This window comes from Ochotona curzoniae, unplaced genomic scaffold, assembly GCF_017591425.1.
Source record: "Ochotona curzoniae isolate NIBS_2020 unplaced genomic scaffold, NIBS_Ocur_1.0 scaffold_2587, whole genome shotgun sequence".
NCBI classification, from domain to species: Eukaryota; Metazoa; Chordata; class Mammalia; order Lagomorpha; family Ochotonidae; genus Ochotona; species Ochotona curzoniae.
The window spans coordinates 10160001-10177212 of record NW_024467096.1 but is presented as its reverse complement, the minus strand read 5'-3'; the positions used below and the strand labels follow the sequence as shown (position 1 = coordinate 10177212).

Genomic DNA, 17212 nt, shown 5'->3' with positions numbered 1-17212 from the left:
AAAAATATTTGGGGCCAGAAAATCAGATTTGAATTCCAGTCTGATTATTTTGGGGATGATCTTTCTAAGGCTACTTACTTGTTTTTAGTTTCTTCTAAGAGACATTGATAAAACCTTTATCTTCAGGTTAATGCAAGAAATAGATGTGAAAGTGCTCTGTAATCTGCAAAATGCTGTGTACCAGTTGCGACTGCTTGTCCTTACCAAACTTTAGAGAAATTGTGTCTCTAAACTGTCTTGCTTGTACATAGAAGTTGTTTTCCCATGCACAGAACAATTAATAGCAAGCATATTCCCTATTTGCAAAGCAATAACTATGTAGTTTATTTATATGGAAACAAAATACTTCACAAAGTTCTAGCATTCCATAAAAGGGAAAAGAGATACAGTTGAAAGAAATAGCCTTTAGGGAAAGTATTAATCCAGGCATTTTTCTGTGGGTGGAAGCTTGTTACGACTGAGTCAGAGGAATTGTAATTTCAGAAAATCCTGGAGTGAGGCTAAGAAAAGGGCAGAAGAGAATGGCTTAGGCCAGTGACTTTTTCACTCTTGGAAATGTTACAAGTTGTTTTGATAATAATCTGAAAACATTCCTTGAGGGATAAAATTCTGGATTTCCTTAGAATCATATGATTAGATATTTACTCACTTTGCATATTTGATGAGTAAAAGTTGTTCTTTCTAACAGAACAATTTAATTCTTGCTTAGAACTTTTAAACTTCTGAATAGAATATTTCAGCAGTGTATCCTTTTGCAGTAAGGTCTGGATGGAAATGAAGCATCTCAGGGTAGAATTCACTGTGATGAGGAGGCCCAAGTTAGTAAAAGGTTACAAATAGTAGACCAAATGTGAGGGTGAGTTATGGGAACAATAGGACAAGCACCACTGGGTTTGGATTAGGTTAAAGTGGACACAGTGGAAAAGTGTTTGAAAAGTTGGAACGAAAGCCTGGGTTCCTGATCCTCCCCGTTGAATGTCCTGTCAGGGAAGGAGGGTGAAAGGAGCCCATGCTGTTTGTCCTCAACACACTTCGTACTGTTTACATCCAAGTGGAGTAAGGTGGACAAAGTGCAAAGTTCTATCCAGGCTTTTGGGCTGGCTGTGAAGTGTTTTCTGTCATTACCAGTCTGGTTACTGATTTACAAAGGTGACTGCATGTTGCTAGGCTGCAGTAAAATGATTGTATGGGGATGACTTAGGAAGATCTCGAAAAAAAAAAAAAAATGTAGTAGATACAGAGGAAATTATACATTGAGGAAATATTTTATAATAAATAAAAAGTATTTGGAAGCACCTAGTAAAATCTACACTTGATCTTTTGGCTAAGAAGCGATAGCACTTAGTAAAATCTGAGAGGCTGCTTCAGTGTATTTGTGATTGCTGTATTTGAGATTGTGCATTCTGGATGTACTCTTTTTTCTTTTCAATGGTTTATTTTATTTTTATTGGAAAGGCTGATTTACAGCCAGAAGGAGATACAGAGAATAAGATCTTCCATCCACTGGTTCACTCCCCAACGACCAGAGCTGAGCCAATCCGAAGCCAGGAGCCGTAGTTCAGGGTTGCAAGGCTTTGGGCCATCCTCTACTGCTTTAACAGGCCACAAGCAGGAAGCAGCTAGGAGATGAACCAGTGTGCCTGTGTGATTCTGGCACTTAGAAGGTGAGGATTTAGGCATTCGGCCGTTTCGCCAAACCCTCTGTACTGTTGTGTCCATGCACTGCCTTAAAGCCTTGAAGATCTATCTCAGGCTGTACTCAAATATCTAGTAAGTAAAAATTCTGTCTCTGGCTTTTTTTGTCTTTTAAAACCAGTTTATCATAATTAAATTTGTAGTCCAGCCTTGCTATTTAGATATCCAGAAATTTTTATGGTGAGGCCTTGTTAATGTAATCAGTAATTCAGAAACCAGGGATACCTGATAGGTCAAACTACGTGTTTGTGGTTTCACAATATAGGTTGTTAATGAAATGAAAGGAAATGGAAATATCTTTACGTTTAATTATAGAATTTAAAATGCAATGTTACAACATTATAGAAAGAAAAAGAAACACAGCGATCTTTTAACCCACCACCCAGTTTGAATGGGTCTTAATATTTTGACTTAGTTGGGTTAGCTTTCCTTTTTGCTGCTGTTTTTGCTGCTGTTTCCAAGGCCGTCCTCCCACATCCCCCCTTTGCTTAGAAGCAGTAGCCGCTTTGATTCAGTGCCAGGTATTTACTAGTTCATTCACAGATTTATTTATGTATTTGAAAAGCAGGGACAGGGCAGAGTGAAGGAGGAACTTGTGAGGAGGGGCATATATAGAGAGAGACTCCATTTGCTGAGCTGAATTTTTCTGTCTAAAGATTGTTTTTTATTCATTTTCGTTGGGGCTGGCATTGTGACGCAGCTTGTTCAGTTTCCTCTTGGGATGCCAGTATCCCTTGTTAGAGTGCTGGTTCTAGTCCTGGATCTTCTTTGGATCCACCTGCTTGCTAGTGTGCCTGGGAAGATGACGGGTGATGCTCCTGTGCCATGTGATGAAGATGTGGAGACAATTCCTGGCGGCTGGCTTGGGTCTGGCCCAACCCTCAGTGTGTACATCTCTCACTTCTCTTATTTCTGTCTTCCCCCCTTTTCCTCCTCTCGGTGCTGCTGTACCTTTAAAATGAATAAACAGACCTTTAAAAAATAAAATTTTGGTTAGTGTACAGTGCTTGTACCATGTTAATAAAGGAGAACGTAGTGCATCATAGAGTGTTTGAATCGCGCAGTCAGCTTTTCTCTTAACTGTGTCTGTAGCCTACCCTCTCTGCTCTCAGTTCTCTGTAACAAGAGTAATACGCTTTTGTGAACCACAAACACTGTTCACTGTGCACATAAGACCTTATGACTTCTGTCTGCCGAGCTTTGGTTTCTCAGGAAAGGATAGGTCCATGTAAGAATGGATATCTGAATATAAGTGCATAGTAAGGGAGTGTCATACATTCTTTTAAATGTCCTCAGAGGCAAATCCAAAGCTGTAGAAAGCAGTCTATGACCTTGCGTAAATGCTAGGGGAATAGTTTTATGAGTCTAACACATAGTAGTAGCCTGGGGCCTTGAGGAATTTTTCTTTTTTAACATGAGTTATGGGCCTGGCATGATAGCATAACGGTTAAAGTCCTCCCCTTGAACAAGCCGGGATCCCATATGTGCACCGGTTCTAACCCAGTAGCCCTGCTTCCCATCCAGCTCCCTGCTTGAGGCCTGGGAAAGCAGTCCAAGATGGCCCAAAGCCTTGGGACCCTGCACCCGCATGGGAGACCAGGAAGAGCTCCTGCCTCCTGGCTTCCGACTCGCTCAGCTCTGGCTGTTGCGGCCACTTGGGGAGTGAACCATTGAATGTAAGATCTTCCTCTCTATCTCTCCTCCTCTCTGTATATCTGCCTTTCTGATAAAAATAAATTAATCTTAAAAAAAAACATGAGTTATGTATTTGTAATAGAATGAGAACATAGCACCCAGATTACACATTCTGAAAACATTTGTCCATGTTTTATTGGCATGTTCTTTTTATTAGCCAGGCATTTAGTTGTATTTTGGTGTAACATAGACCTGGAAGATCAGCAAATTACCTTGCCAGTGTCTCCCGATGAGGCAGAGTTGGGGTAACTTTCTGATTTCCTACAGGGTCCCCATTTTCCTTTGTTTGTGAGTTATTTGGGACAGCTCTAAGTTTAGAGAGATCCAGATTCGCAGGAGGGGAATCCACTGAAGAATATGATCTTTCTGAAAATAGAGATGTCTTGCTGCTACCCAAGGAACTAATGACTGTGTGCAGTCTCTCTGAATCTCCGGGAGAGGCTCGTGAGAACCGGAGGGTGATTCATAGTTGAGTTTTCATTTCCCTGACCCACGCCAGCAAGAACTCTGCTCTCTCAGCAGTGGTGTGACTCTGTTCTTCCAGGGGCTTTTATCCTCTCCGGGAACAGGCAGGCTACAGTTTCTAATGCTGTGGTTAATGTACTTATCTTAGGTGGCACTGTGTGCTTGTCGCCGAGCAGCCCTTATGTGGATTTTTGTGAATGAAGATTCCATGCTCACCTAGTCACTGTTCGGTGCATTAGGGAGTATAAATTTGATTGTCTTGAAAGATTAAAAGTGGTTTATGAATTAAGCAATCTTTTTATGCCAGAATACTCCTAATGTACTCTCCTGTCTGCTCTTCTTTCCTCGTCCTCCCAGTGTGCAGAGACTTCGCTGTGCTGGAGGACCACACCCTGGCTCACAGTCTGCAGGAACAAGAGAGTGAGTAATGGCTCATTCCTGTGCTTCAGGTTGCTTTTGTTTGTTGTAGCTCCAAGCTGATTTCTTAGAGTGACGTAAGAAGAGAACCCAGCCACATGGCCAGACCATCTCTAGTACATCCTGGAGGATTTGTCTAGGCAAATGATGGCTGGATGAAGAATGAATATTTGGATGTTTGTGAGTGAGAGAGATGATCAAAAACTGGGAATTGGAATATATAAGGAAAAGAGGGACTTGCCCCTTTTCCTTTGCCTCAGATATGGGTGGAATGGTGGCGGCAAGTGCTTCCTGGGTATGTCAGAGGCTGGCACAGGAAACTGTTCCTACCTGTAGAACAGAAATCTGAGCATGTGTCTAAAAATGGTGTCTAGGCCATAGTGTTGTGTTCTGAGTATTTATCCAATGTGCTGATTGGAAACAAATCCAAGTAATGAGCATATTCTTGAATATGTGATTTGGGGAAAAAATTATGGGGAAGTGTACAAATTAAGTATTACAAATCCAATTAATAAATAGATCGGTAATGTGATTATAGAAATGATACTTTCTGTGCTGCCTTTTAGACACTGTTATTGACAATTTAAATGAAGTGTTGAATGTGAAGTGTTATTGAGGTAAAGCTCTTGTTAAGCGTTAATCCCGATTATCTCTTGCAAGCCAAACCATTGTCACTGCTCTGCTTTGTCTTCTGTCTCAGTTGAGCATCACTTGGCATCCAACGTTCAGCGGAGTCGTTTGGTCCAGCATGATCTGCAGGTGGCCAAGCAGCTCCAAGAAGAAGACCTGAAAGCCCAGGCTCAGCTGCAGAAACGCTACAAAGACCTGTGAGGACTTGGGAGGTGGGAGGGCGGAATTTCAGGACTCACGTCCTCTGTGGAGCCAGTGGTCAGGGTAGGCGAGCAGTAGACCTCTCCAGTCATTTGCTGTTACATTAAGAATCATACAGTGGTTGTCTAAAGTGGTTTTCTTTCACTTGAAAACGTCCCTTTGCTGTTGGACTCCTCGACTGTATTTTGGGGTGTAGGCGTTTCTTGGGAATTGTAGCATTATTAGTTGTGCAGTGTTGCAGTCATTCATCGACCTGTGTGAATTATGCTCAAAGCCAGAGAACCAATGCTTATCTCCTTCCCCGATGGTTTGTTCAGGAAATCCCGTGAAATAACAGCCGTCAAGGAGTTTAGGGATGTAGGGGGTCCTTTGTTATTTCCCAGATGTGTTTGCATCTCTTTTTTTCCTTGAGCATGTTACTCTCCAAGAACATTGTAGAATGCTATGAAAGCTGTAAATTGTCCTTTCATCACTTCAGTAGTTGAAAACGTTCTCTCTCAATTTTCGCTTTTAATGAAAATGATCGTTTGAAAAACTGTTATCCTTTCAACACCATTATTTATTTATTTTACTCTTTTTCAACGTTTTAAATTTCACAGGATCCATTTATTTTCTACCTTTTACAACCCAACTCTGTAGTGGTAGATGTATCCACTTAGGTAATTGTGTTAAGGACCAAGGGAAAAAAAGCAAGAAGTGAAGGTTCCTTTAAATTTGTATATTTATCTGTGTGTTTATTTTGAAAGTCAGAGTTAAGAGAAATGGGAGAGACAGAAAGTGGGAGAGTTATCTTCTGCTGGTTCGCTTATGTGGATACAGAGACTCAGCACTTAGGCTGAACTCCATCGCTTTCCCAGGTACGCTAGCAGGAAGCTGGATTGGAATAGGAGCAGTTAGAACTCAAAACTGCTCTCCATATGGTATGCCATTATCACAGGAGAGATTAGCATGCTCTGCCACAGTGCCAGCAAGGTCCTCTTAATTTACTTTAGCTTTATGTGTTTGTCTTTGTAGGAAGGACTTTATTCATCATTTTGCTAAACTTCCTTATTTTGTAAACAGATTCTATGATTGGCCAAACTTGGTGCCTTGAAAGGCATAGGAGACCAGAGATCAGGAGAAAACACAGATTAGCTGCTGCTTCTAAGAGCTCCAGGCAAACACTCTGAGCTCTGGGTGTCTAGAATTAAAGGATGGAGGGCCCAGTGCAGTGGCTCAGTTGCTAAATCCTCACCTTGCACACACTGGGGCCCTATGTGGGCATCAGCTCGTGTTTTGCCTGCTGCACTTCTCACCCATTCAGCTCCCTGGTTGTGGCCTGGGAGAACATTGGAGTACAGCACAAAGCCTTGGGACCCTGCACCGACTGGGAGACCTGGAGCAAGGTCCTGGTTCCTGGCTTCAATTTGATTCAGTTCTACCATTGAGTCTACTTGGGGAGTGAACCACCAGATGGAAGATCTTTCTGTCTGTCTCTCCTTATCTCCATAAGTCTGATCTTTCCATTAAAAAAAATTTTTTTTTTAAAGAAGCAATTACTGAAAGGAGTCACTGGTAATTGAATAATAAATTCCATGCCTGTGAAGAGAGAAGAGGCTAAAAAATCTTCACAACATAGGTGATTTTTTAAAATCTGAACCTTGATGGCTAATTAGGAATTTATAGGATAATGAAAGAAAATTATTTTTATAGCAAGTATAAAGTCAGGAGGAAGAAACTTCTGCAAGAAGTTGAGTAATAACAGGGTGGATAATGTGATTGGGGATATAAGTAGAAGATGAAGCCAGAAAAGTTGTCAAAAGTTAGACTAAAAAAAGATTTTTAAAGAGCTCCTAATTTAAAAAGCTAACGAATTTAGATATTTTGTAAAAAAATTAAATGTTTTAACTTTTTATTTGTTTTCATTTTATTTGTAAAATAGAGACACAGAGAGAAGCACAGAGATTTTCCATTTGTTGGCTTACTCCGCAGCTGCCCACAAAGCCAAGACTGCATGCTGATGAAGGCAGGGATCTGACATTTTGTCCGGGTCTCCACATCTGTGGTAGCGACCTGAATGCTTAGCCATCATCTGATCTGCTCTTGCCTAGGGTTTGTGCATCAGTAGGAAGACTGATTAGAAGCACAGGAGCCTAGACTGTGAACTGTGTGCCCTGATACAGAATGTGGGTATTTCAAGTGGCATCTTAACTGTTTTGCCAAACTCAGAGCTATAGACTTTATATCACAAGGAAGAGGCAGCCCTTGAAGGAAGTTTAGGTTGTCACTTTGAGCACAATGGAAGTTGGGTAGGTAAAGGCTTAGAGGGTAAAATTTTAGGGAACTAAATGAGATAAGAGAATTGGCTCGAGGACATTGATTCTAGAGAAAATACAGAAGACAATGATGCCTGAAATTAAGGTCATGATAATGGGCAAAATTAGAATGTTGAAGGTAAGTTATTAAAGAAAAAAAAAAACTACTGTAAAATACAAACCAGGAATTAGAGAATGATAGCTTATATATCCAAATGAGAGGACCAGCGGGGCTGTTTCTGCCTGGGACACCCAAGGCTTTAGTTAGTATTTACTAAGTTAGAAAGGAAGGCTTTCAGTTTCCTCCCTGGCAGTGTTGAAAGTCAGCATCATGGGATAGGTGAGATGCTGCAGGTTTTAATCAGGTAAAACCGATTAATGAATGGGTTTGGTCCTGGGGATCCATGTAAAACAAGACTTCTTGATTGCTTAGTACTCTTTTCTCATTTACTCCTGCATCCTTAGAATTCTGCATGACAGACCTCACTAAAAATAATCTTGGGCATGTGCTTAGTAGTAAATCAGCTCAACTGAATATTTACTTTTCTATCTGTACTGTTAGGTTCATCTGTGTCACCTGTGCCTTTCAGTGTTTCATTTGGATATTCCTCCTTTTTCGTGCTATTGCTTTAGTCCTTTATTGCCACTTTGTGACTACCTAGACCTGTATGAATCTTACAATAATTTTGGAAGCCTGGGCAGTCTTTGAAAACTAAAACCATGAGTTTGTGTATAATTCTGAATTATTCTAAGTAAAATGAAAAGAGCAAATATAAATAGAGATTGCTATAGTTTTGATTTTTATTTCCCACCCCCCTTTTCTTTTGTTTGAGATGATAACAGTCCTTTGAATATTAGACTTGGAATTGATAATCATTCAGTCTAACTGTTTTTTATAATAAATGACATGAGAAGGCCTAATCGTTAGTGCAAGGTAAGAAGTCAGAGCTTCAGATTTCTAGTCCAGTAGTTTTGCTACTGGTTAAAAATTATGCCATTTCCTGCACGTTTCTTTGACGTTGTGTATTCTTTTGCTCTCACTCTCCTTAGTGTGGTGCGTATACATGAACATGTCCACATACAAATGTACTTTTTGCTACATCTCTATGTACAAACATGTTTAAAATGATTGTTTCTTTAGGTAAATGAGAGTCTTTTCATATTTTCAGTTTTGTTAAAATATTTGTATTTCAGTTCTAGAAAAGTTAGGATACTGTTCTTTCCCCAGTCTCGACTCATTTCAATTACAAAACACTGACATTAAGCACGGAATAAGCTACCAACAGTGAGAATCACTGAGTATTTTAAGTTTACTCAGCAAGATGAAAATGAGGAAATGAATTGCATATAAAAATCAATTGTAATTTTTTTAGATAGTCAGCATCCTCCAAATTTTTTCCAGGCCTTTAGCAAGCAACTGGCTCAGAACTTTCCCAGCTTTCTCCAGGCATTAGCAGGGAGCTAGAACAGAAAGGGAGCAGCCAGAACTGGAACCATTGCCCACGTGGGATGCTAACTTTGTAGGATTACCTGCCTTTCCACACTGCATGCCCATGAAACTGCTCCTTGAAAGGGCCTCTTCCTCCTACTAAAATGATTTTCCCTGTATCTTCCTCTGGAATGTAGTATTTTTTTTTTTCATTTTTGAGGGCTCAATGAAGAATTGTTTATTTTTGTATCCTTAGTAGTAAAAATAGTGTCTGGTTCATGGTAGGTATTATTTCCATTTTGTTGAATGCATGAATGCCAAAAACCAACCTACCAACCAAACAAACAAATAAATAACCATTCAATCACACACACAAAATAAGTATAACTGTTACATTATTTGAATTTCTTTGTGGCCAATGTTAAGAATATTGATATTAACCAGAAAGTCTTCTATAGGAAATCATGGCTGGGTAACTTACACTGTTCTGTCTTCCTTTTGAAGCATAATTTTAAAAAAGTGTGTTCTTGGTCAAGACTAAATGAAGTGATATTTAAACCACTTATAAAGTCATTTCAAAATTATTCTGCTATTTTTAGTTGGCCACAATGAGACATTGTAGTGAGCTGACACTCAGACTGTTTCTATATATTGTCTACTTGAATATTTGTGAATATTGATCTCGCAGTCTGCATCGGGTTTGCCATATCTTGGGAAAACACGCCTTTAGCCCATAGAGTGGCCTTAGAGTTAAGGAATGTGGTGCTGTAGAGAGAAGATGAACATTCCCATTGTCAGATTTGCAAATCAGAACCAGGTTATGCCACATTTTTCTTTCTAATCTTGGGAATGTGATGTAACATCCTTAGGCCTCAGACTTCTCATCTGTAAAATGTAACAGTTTCAGCCTCTTTGTATCATGCTCCTGTGGATCAAGTGAGGTCAAACTCTACATTGGTTTATAGTGCGATTATTCAGTAATAAGTGCTTTAAGAACTGTTACCGTTTATTTCCTTTGTTCATGTTGGCTTTTGTTGTTTTGTTTTTGTTTTTCTTTGTTTTAGCGAACAACAAGACTGTGAGATTGCTCAGGAAATTCAGGAGAAGCTGACTATTGAGGCAGAGAGACGCCGCATCCAGGAGCAGAAGGATGAGGTACCGCCTAGTCAGCACCCCTCCTCCGCCGGTGGGGAAAGGGTGTTCAGCCATAGAGGAAGGCCTTTTTAGGATCCATGGGTTCATTGCAGGGTTGTTGAGTGTTCAGCAGAACTCTCCTCGCTGGGCAAGCTGTCCTCCAAGCATTGTCCTCCACGAGCCACTATCCTGTTGTGATCGGTTGTGGAAGGGCTGAAGTCTTGAGAGATGATAATGGTTATGCATAAACGTAAAGTTGGTTCCGTGCTACTGCTAAAGCAAAAAAAAAAAAAAAAAAAAAAGAAGAAGAAGAAGAAAAAGAAATGCCACAATGTTGCTTGATAAGGTGACAATTACTCCTCCACAGTGTGGGAGACAAGCAGTATAAACTCAGTTTTGGTAGGATCATGCTGCTTCCTGGGAGGATAGTTCTCTGCCCATGACACCTGTTTGTGACTTTTGGCAAGTGTGGTATCCCTTGAACGGTCTCTGCATCTCTTCAGTTTGTGTCTCCGTTGTCGGACAACCCACTGTCCTCCACTTACCTTTGTGTTGTTTTGTCATCTTCTAAGGTCACCAGTTGAAGAACCACACTAATTCAATATTTGACACACCTGTCAAGATTCTTTTTTTTTTTTTTTTAACTAAAATAACATCCCATTCTGAGGTTTTGTGTGAAAATGAATTCGGGGGCATTTTACAGCTTCCAACAAGGTTGGCTGTGCCCCGATTATTTTGTTTGTTTGTTTGTTTATGTTTCCCAAGAGAGATGACCTGAATGATGCCTGAGTCAAGGAATAGTCCTTCTATGAAACTACAATGCAATATTTCTCTCTCATCCTTTTTTTTCTTAATGATCTTTTGACATGGAGAACTAATCTGATTTTGTATGCATTTTTAAATTTTAAATTATACATATATTCTAAAGCTGACAATGGTTACAATTAGCAATGTCTTTTAGTTTGTGAGAAGACTTGAATTTACAGTAAATATTGATTTTCTCTTGTGTTTATATTCTCAGCCCTTCTTCCAAATAGCTTATTACGCTTTATGTCAATTCTGTTGATCTTCTCTCATACCTGTCATGCTATTATTGGCCACTGACTTAGTTTGTAATGGAGAAGAAAAATGATTCATCATTTTAAATCTTAGAATGACCCTCTATTCTGGGAATGCCACCTCTGAAAGTCCATTGAGTGCTTACAGGGCAGGCCACTCATTATGTAAACTGAAGCTGTACTGGGCAGACAGATGTGTACGAGTCTCCTATGCAATAGGCGTGGATCAGCACCATTAAGAAGCCACCAGACACGCTGCCATCTCCGCTGAACTACTTTTGTTTCTCCAACTTCTTATTCTTTACAAGAGAGAAGCACCTGATATGAGTGTGTTTAGTTATTTCTTTTAAAAATAAACTGTTAATGATGTCAAAATCAGAATTGTAAGAATTAGATTTTTTCTTAATGATTCACGTTCTCAACGTGGGAGACTCTTTCTTGGTACAGCTCTTGTTGCTTTTCCTTAGTAGTTTGCCCTGAGAACGAAAGTGGGAACTAGAAGTGACTATCAGACCCAAGTTATTATAAGAAACCAACGAAATGTCTGTTAGATTCAGTTCTGACTGCTTCTGACTTAGGCATACTGTGACACCACCTAAACAGGAGGGCCTTGCAGTCAGACTGAGCCGGCTTTGAAATTTAATTCATTAACTTATATCTAGCCTTAAATATTTTTTAATTTACATATTTATTTGATAGAGCAGAGAGAATGAAGAGGAAAAATAGAGGGGGAGAGAAATGTTTTCCAGTTACTGACTCTGACACGAATGGCTGCAGCCACTGGGGATGCTAGGCTGAAAGCAGGAACTGAGTACTCCAGATGGGTCTCCCAGATGGGCAGCAGCTGCTCGGGCACGGGGCCTTCACCATCAGCCTTCTCTAGCATTCTGGCAGGGAGCTGGCCTGTGGCAGAGTAGCCGGGATTCAAGCCAGAGCTCTGATAAGGGCCGTGGGCATCACAAGTGGGTGAGCTTAACCCTCTCTTTTCCCAAGCTGAGCAGAGCAGGTTTGTGAAGCAGCATCTCAACTGTGTCCCACCTCAGTTACCACAGTGGGTACATTATGATAGTTGCACATACCCTAAGGAGTTATTGTGTGCTTTAAATGAGATCACACATAAAAGGCCTCTCCTGCCTCTTGGATTCTTTGCTGCCTTCTCCACTTCCCCTACAACAGTGCTAATACCTGATTTACAGAGACAGTGCCAAATGGAAAAGGGAAGAAGCGAGGCGTGAGACTGTTCCAGTATGATATGACCCGAGGAATCCTGTTTTGCTCCTCATGACCATTTGGCCCGTCAGTGTTTCTCCTTCCTAGTAGAGTGAAAATGTTAAATGGAAATCTACTTGTGGAGGTTTGATGATGACCTTCAGTCAGACGTTCTAGCTTTTTAATTCGTAGTGTAACCTAGTAGGTGTTCTGTGTTTCAGGTTCTTTCATGGTGGAAAATGGGACTGTTAGCTGAGTAATATGTTAATACTAAATTTAAAAAATTTGCATGAGTAAAATTTTTCACTGAAAGGTTACATGATAGCACGTTCCTATTTTAGTCCTTGGGAAACAAGGCACCTCGGATTCAGAGAAGACTGAAGCTGAGACAGAGTGTAGATTCCAGATTCTTCTGGCTAGTTTTTGAGAAAGCATTTCCTGTTACTCACCAACTGTCCTACTTCTTTTATTTTTCTTCTGTATGCTCATCTCATTTTTTAGTGGAGTCTGCTCAGTTAGTAATTTCTTATTCAGTAGTAAAGCTATTGAAAATTCCTCCCAGATTTCGTCTGTATTTTGGGGTCAAATCACATTGACAATTTGGACTCCTCCAAAGTAACCAGATGCAAATATAGGGCTCTTTCCCTTGTGGAGATATACATATTCATATACCCATACCTCTGTGTGTGTGTGTGCCTCTGTATACATATACAGATAAATATCTTTTTTTGAGAAACAGTGGAGCTGGACAACTTTGGTTGAATTAGCGTGGATTTATAGTTTTGTTATGCTATAATTTCATTATTTGTTAAACGAGCACTTATGTATGAAGTGCAGTATTCCCATTCAGGGAAACAGATGGGAAAAGTTTGGTAAGTTGTTCTGCTTACTAACATGGATCCTGTGCTTTTGTTTCCTGTTTCCTTGTCTCTGCTTTCTTCCTCTCTCCCTCCTCTGCCCTCCTCTACGCTCTCTCCTTCCTCCCTTCCTCCCTTTTCCTTTTTCTCTTTCTCTGTTTCTTTCTTAATAGTTTCAACTAGTGTCTTCATTGCTCAGTTGAGTGTCTCTCTGGCCACCTCTTGAAGGGGCTTGCAGCCTTGGGGTATATAGAGCTATATAAATCTGTGATCAATAAAAGTAAACTAATTCCATTGGGACCCTTCTCTTTTGTCACAATATAAGCATTTTCATGCATTACCTAAAATCAGTGAATGTGTGTTTGGTCGATTTAACTTAGAAATACATGTAAGTATTGTGTGTGTGTGTTTGACTCCCTGTGTATATGAACCTAGATTCAATATGTATGTGCAGCTATTTTAGGAAACAGGATATTTTTAGATTAAATAAATATTAGCCTGGCCAAGCACCATGCAGTTTTTGGCAACAGTTTGAAAAAACAAAGTAAAATGCTTAGGGATAATGCTGGGAACGAGTTTATAATAAAAGGTACCGATGTCACAGCCAATGCGAAGCTGTGATACTTATTCATAGGACTCTGAGGGTAATCGGAATTTCACATTCTACAGGAAATATGTTTGTAATGTTTAGAGACTAATTCATATAGTAATACACCTTAGTTGTTGAACTTTTTCTTTGTGTTGGCAATTTAAAAATAGACTTATGAATATGTTACCAGATGGGATATTAGACAGAGGCTTCTGGCTGAGAAAATTATTTTTCCCTGTTGGTATTCCAGTTGTTGTATTTTCCTCATATAATTGATGTTGTACAGTTTTCCTGGCATCATAGGATAACCCTTTGATGTTATACTTTTCTTTGAAATCCTATTCATTTAGATCAATATGTTAATTGCTAGTTAATAAACATTATCAATCAAGTGGATTGGTTTTCATTTTGATCCCATTCTAATAATTATTTGGTAATTACATTTTTAGATGTATCTTTTGGTAGTTTTAAACTCAATCTTTTTTTTATTTTTCCTAAGAGATTTATTTATTTATTTGAAAGAGAGAAAGAGACAGAAAGACAGAGGAAGAGAGAGGGATCTTCCCTCTGCTGGTTCACTTCCCAAGTGACCACATGGCCAGGATTGAGCCACGTTGGAGCCGGAACTGAGAAGCTTCGTCGGGGTATCTGACGTGGGCGAGAGGGATCCAGGTGCTCAGGCTGTATCCCTCTACTCTCCTCGGGCCGTTCTCAGGGAGCTGGAGCAGAAGTGCAGAGCTGAGGCATGAACCAATGGCAGCAGCTTTACAAACTATGCCACAGTGCTGGCTCCAGGATTCCCTGCTTTTAAAGCTCAGTGTGATTGTAGGATAAGGATGAAGATTTTTTTTTTCAATCTTTACGTAGTTGATTCGGTCACAAAGTGTCAAGGGCTACAGCAAAGTGGGTGAGACTGTTGTTTCCATATTTATTATTATTATTTCTGTATCTGGGGTAAACGGCAAGAAAAAGGGAGAAGCTCCACGCAGCCCCCCACCCATCCCAGGTCCCCGATGTGAGGCATGCTCTGAGGGTCCTACACAAGAGCTTTTGATAATTCACCAGTTCTGAATTGCTGCCAATCTCAAAGGTGATGATTTTAAGAAAAACGTAAACCCTGCCGTAAATCATATAAAGAAGGAGTAGGGAAATTTTTTTTCTGCTAAAGGTCATTTGGGTATTTACAACATATTTCATAGATCATATGCAATCATACTTTAAAAATTTGCCTGCTATAGATTTGTTTACTTTGGAGTCCTGCCTAAGATTGTCTTGACAGGCCCAGGCCAAAGGATTTCATTCCACACTCATGATTCGAGGCATCACATTTCCGTAAGAAACTCCATGTCATGTTAACAATAGTTTGGAATTGACTTTGGAAGAGGAAAGAGCTCCGTAGAATCTTGTTTATGTTAATGATTCTCAGGGCATCCATCTCTGCATTCTTACATTATACTGTTGGTTTGCTGCTAACACTTAGCAGGTGGGAACGTCAAGATCATTAATCCCGTATCCCAGATCACTACTGGTTAACAGCTAGATGTTTGTCCCTTCGAGGGGTACCAATTAATCCATGTTTTCATTGAAATCTTTAGCATTCTTGAGATCCTTAACTGTGCCCTTTTATAGTTATAGTTTCATTTTTTTTTGTATGGTTAGACAAGTTTGGATAATAAGCAAAGAAGTGAGATATACTAGTAAAGTCCCATATCAGTAAATTTGTTTTACTAAAAAATAATCTTTGGGACAAGATTATTTCTGTAGATTAGCTCAAAGTAGTTTACCTGATGAATTAAAAACTGATTGAAAATGGTCTTCAAAAGGATTTAGGAGGTCCTTTACATGTGTTTGGTTTTTTTTTTTGTTTTTTTTGTTTGTTTTTTTTACATCACATAGAACACAGGTACTCTAAGGTTTATGTTATTTATGTGGGTTTTTTTTTAAGATTTTATTTTATTTCATTTTTTATTGAAAAGTCAGATTCACAGAGAGAAGGAGTGACAGAAAGATCTTCCATCCACTGATTCATTTCCTAAGTGTCCACAATGGCCATAGCTGAGCTCATCTGAAGCCAGGAACGAGGAGCTTCTTCTGGGTCTCCCACATGGGTGCAGAGTCCCAAGGCTTAGGGCCGTCCTCTACTGCTTTTCCAGGAGACAAGCAGGAAGCTGGAAGGGAATTGGAATATCCAGGAAATGAACCAGCACCCAGCACATACAAGGCAAGCACTTTAGCCACCAGGCCAATAGGCTACCGCACTGGGCCCTATGTTATTTATGTATTTATTTATTTTTAAGGTTTTTGTCATTAGAAAAATTTGAATAGCTTTGGTTTCAATGGACAAGTGTTCTCTGGACTGGTGTGGTGCAGCCTGTTAGGCTGCTGCTAGGAATGACTGTAATCCATATTTGGGTGCTAGATTCCAATATTAATTTTTCTGTTTCCCTTCTGGCTTCCTGCTTATGTGCCTGGAAAGATAGAAGATAGCGATGTAACACTTGCGTTCCTGACACCTGTTGGGGAGACCTCAATGAAGTTCTTGGCTCCTGACTTGACCTTACCCAATCCAGGGCGTCGTAGAGAAGTGAACCAGTTGGTGGAAGGCTCTGTTTCTTTCTCTCTCTCTCTCTCTGCCTTTGAAATTTTAAAATGTACTTATGATCATTTTACAAAGTTACATGTAGTCAGTGCTATCAATTGAATACATTGTATTTTTTTAGGGAGAGTATGTGTGGCAGGGGAAAACTTTGGCTGAGAACTTCACATCAATGTTCTCAGAAACAGAACTCAGGAATTGCTGTCCTAGATTAAGCTTTACCGGAAGGAAGCCGAACTCCAACAGAGTTGCTTATTGAAAGGTGTTGATGTTGGTGAACTGTACTTCATTGTTGGAATGAATGATTGACATCTTTAGCTCGTTTGAGAGGAAATTTCTTTATACTGAAGTCACCTAACTGAACTTAACATACTTAGCATAGTTAGGTTGCAAATCATGGGGATCAGACTGATTCTAAACCCCACACATCATACAATGGTGCATTTCTATGGAATTCTCTATCCTTTATTTCCTGTGGCCTACTAAAACTTCTCTAGCTGCTACTGAAAAAATCCAGGAGTGGGTGTCTGTCCAACAATTAAGATACACACATGCCTTGTGGTGGGTCTTTGGCAGAGTGATTAAGTAGTTAAGCTACATCTGGAGACTTCTACGTCTCACATGGGGTTGCTTTGATTCACTTCCAGCTCAGATTGGTGATGACTTCAGTCTTTGAGTCTATTCCAGTCACGTTAGTGCTTAGTTTAATCCTGATCTAAACCCCTGGAACAGGAGGTTATTAATATAACAATTTAAGTAACTGTTATGAGTTATTCATATAATATTCATGGATATCTATAATTCATATAATATTCATATATGAGTGACATATAACAGTTACTGATGACAAAATGGGGTCTTAAATCAGACCCTCTGGGAGTAGTACTCAGTACTGTTTCTGACTGCCGCTCTTGCTCTGCCTGCCTTGCAAGGCGTGCAGTGA

The 17212-nt window shown here is 39.8% G+C and overlaps 1 protein-coding gene across 2 annotated transcripts in view; it reads left to right on the top strand.

Moving 5' to 3' along the window:
- Positions 1-17212, top strand: part of CCDC50 (coiled-coil domain containing 50) — a 61417-nt gene that overhangs the window by 21489 nt on the left and 22716 nt on the right. For both annotated transcript variants that reach the window (XM_041003013.1, XM_041003012.1), the window contains exons 2-4: positions 4213-4275; positions 4973-5099; positions 9891-9981. In XM_041003013.1, the coding sequence (XP_040858947.1) occupies positions 4213-4275; positions 4973-5099; positions 9891-9981 (281 nt within the window). The remainder of the gene's footprint in view (positions 1-4212; positions 4276-4972; positions 5100-9890; positions 9982-17212) is intronic.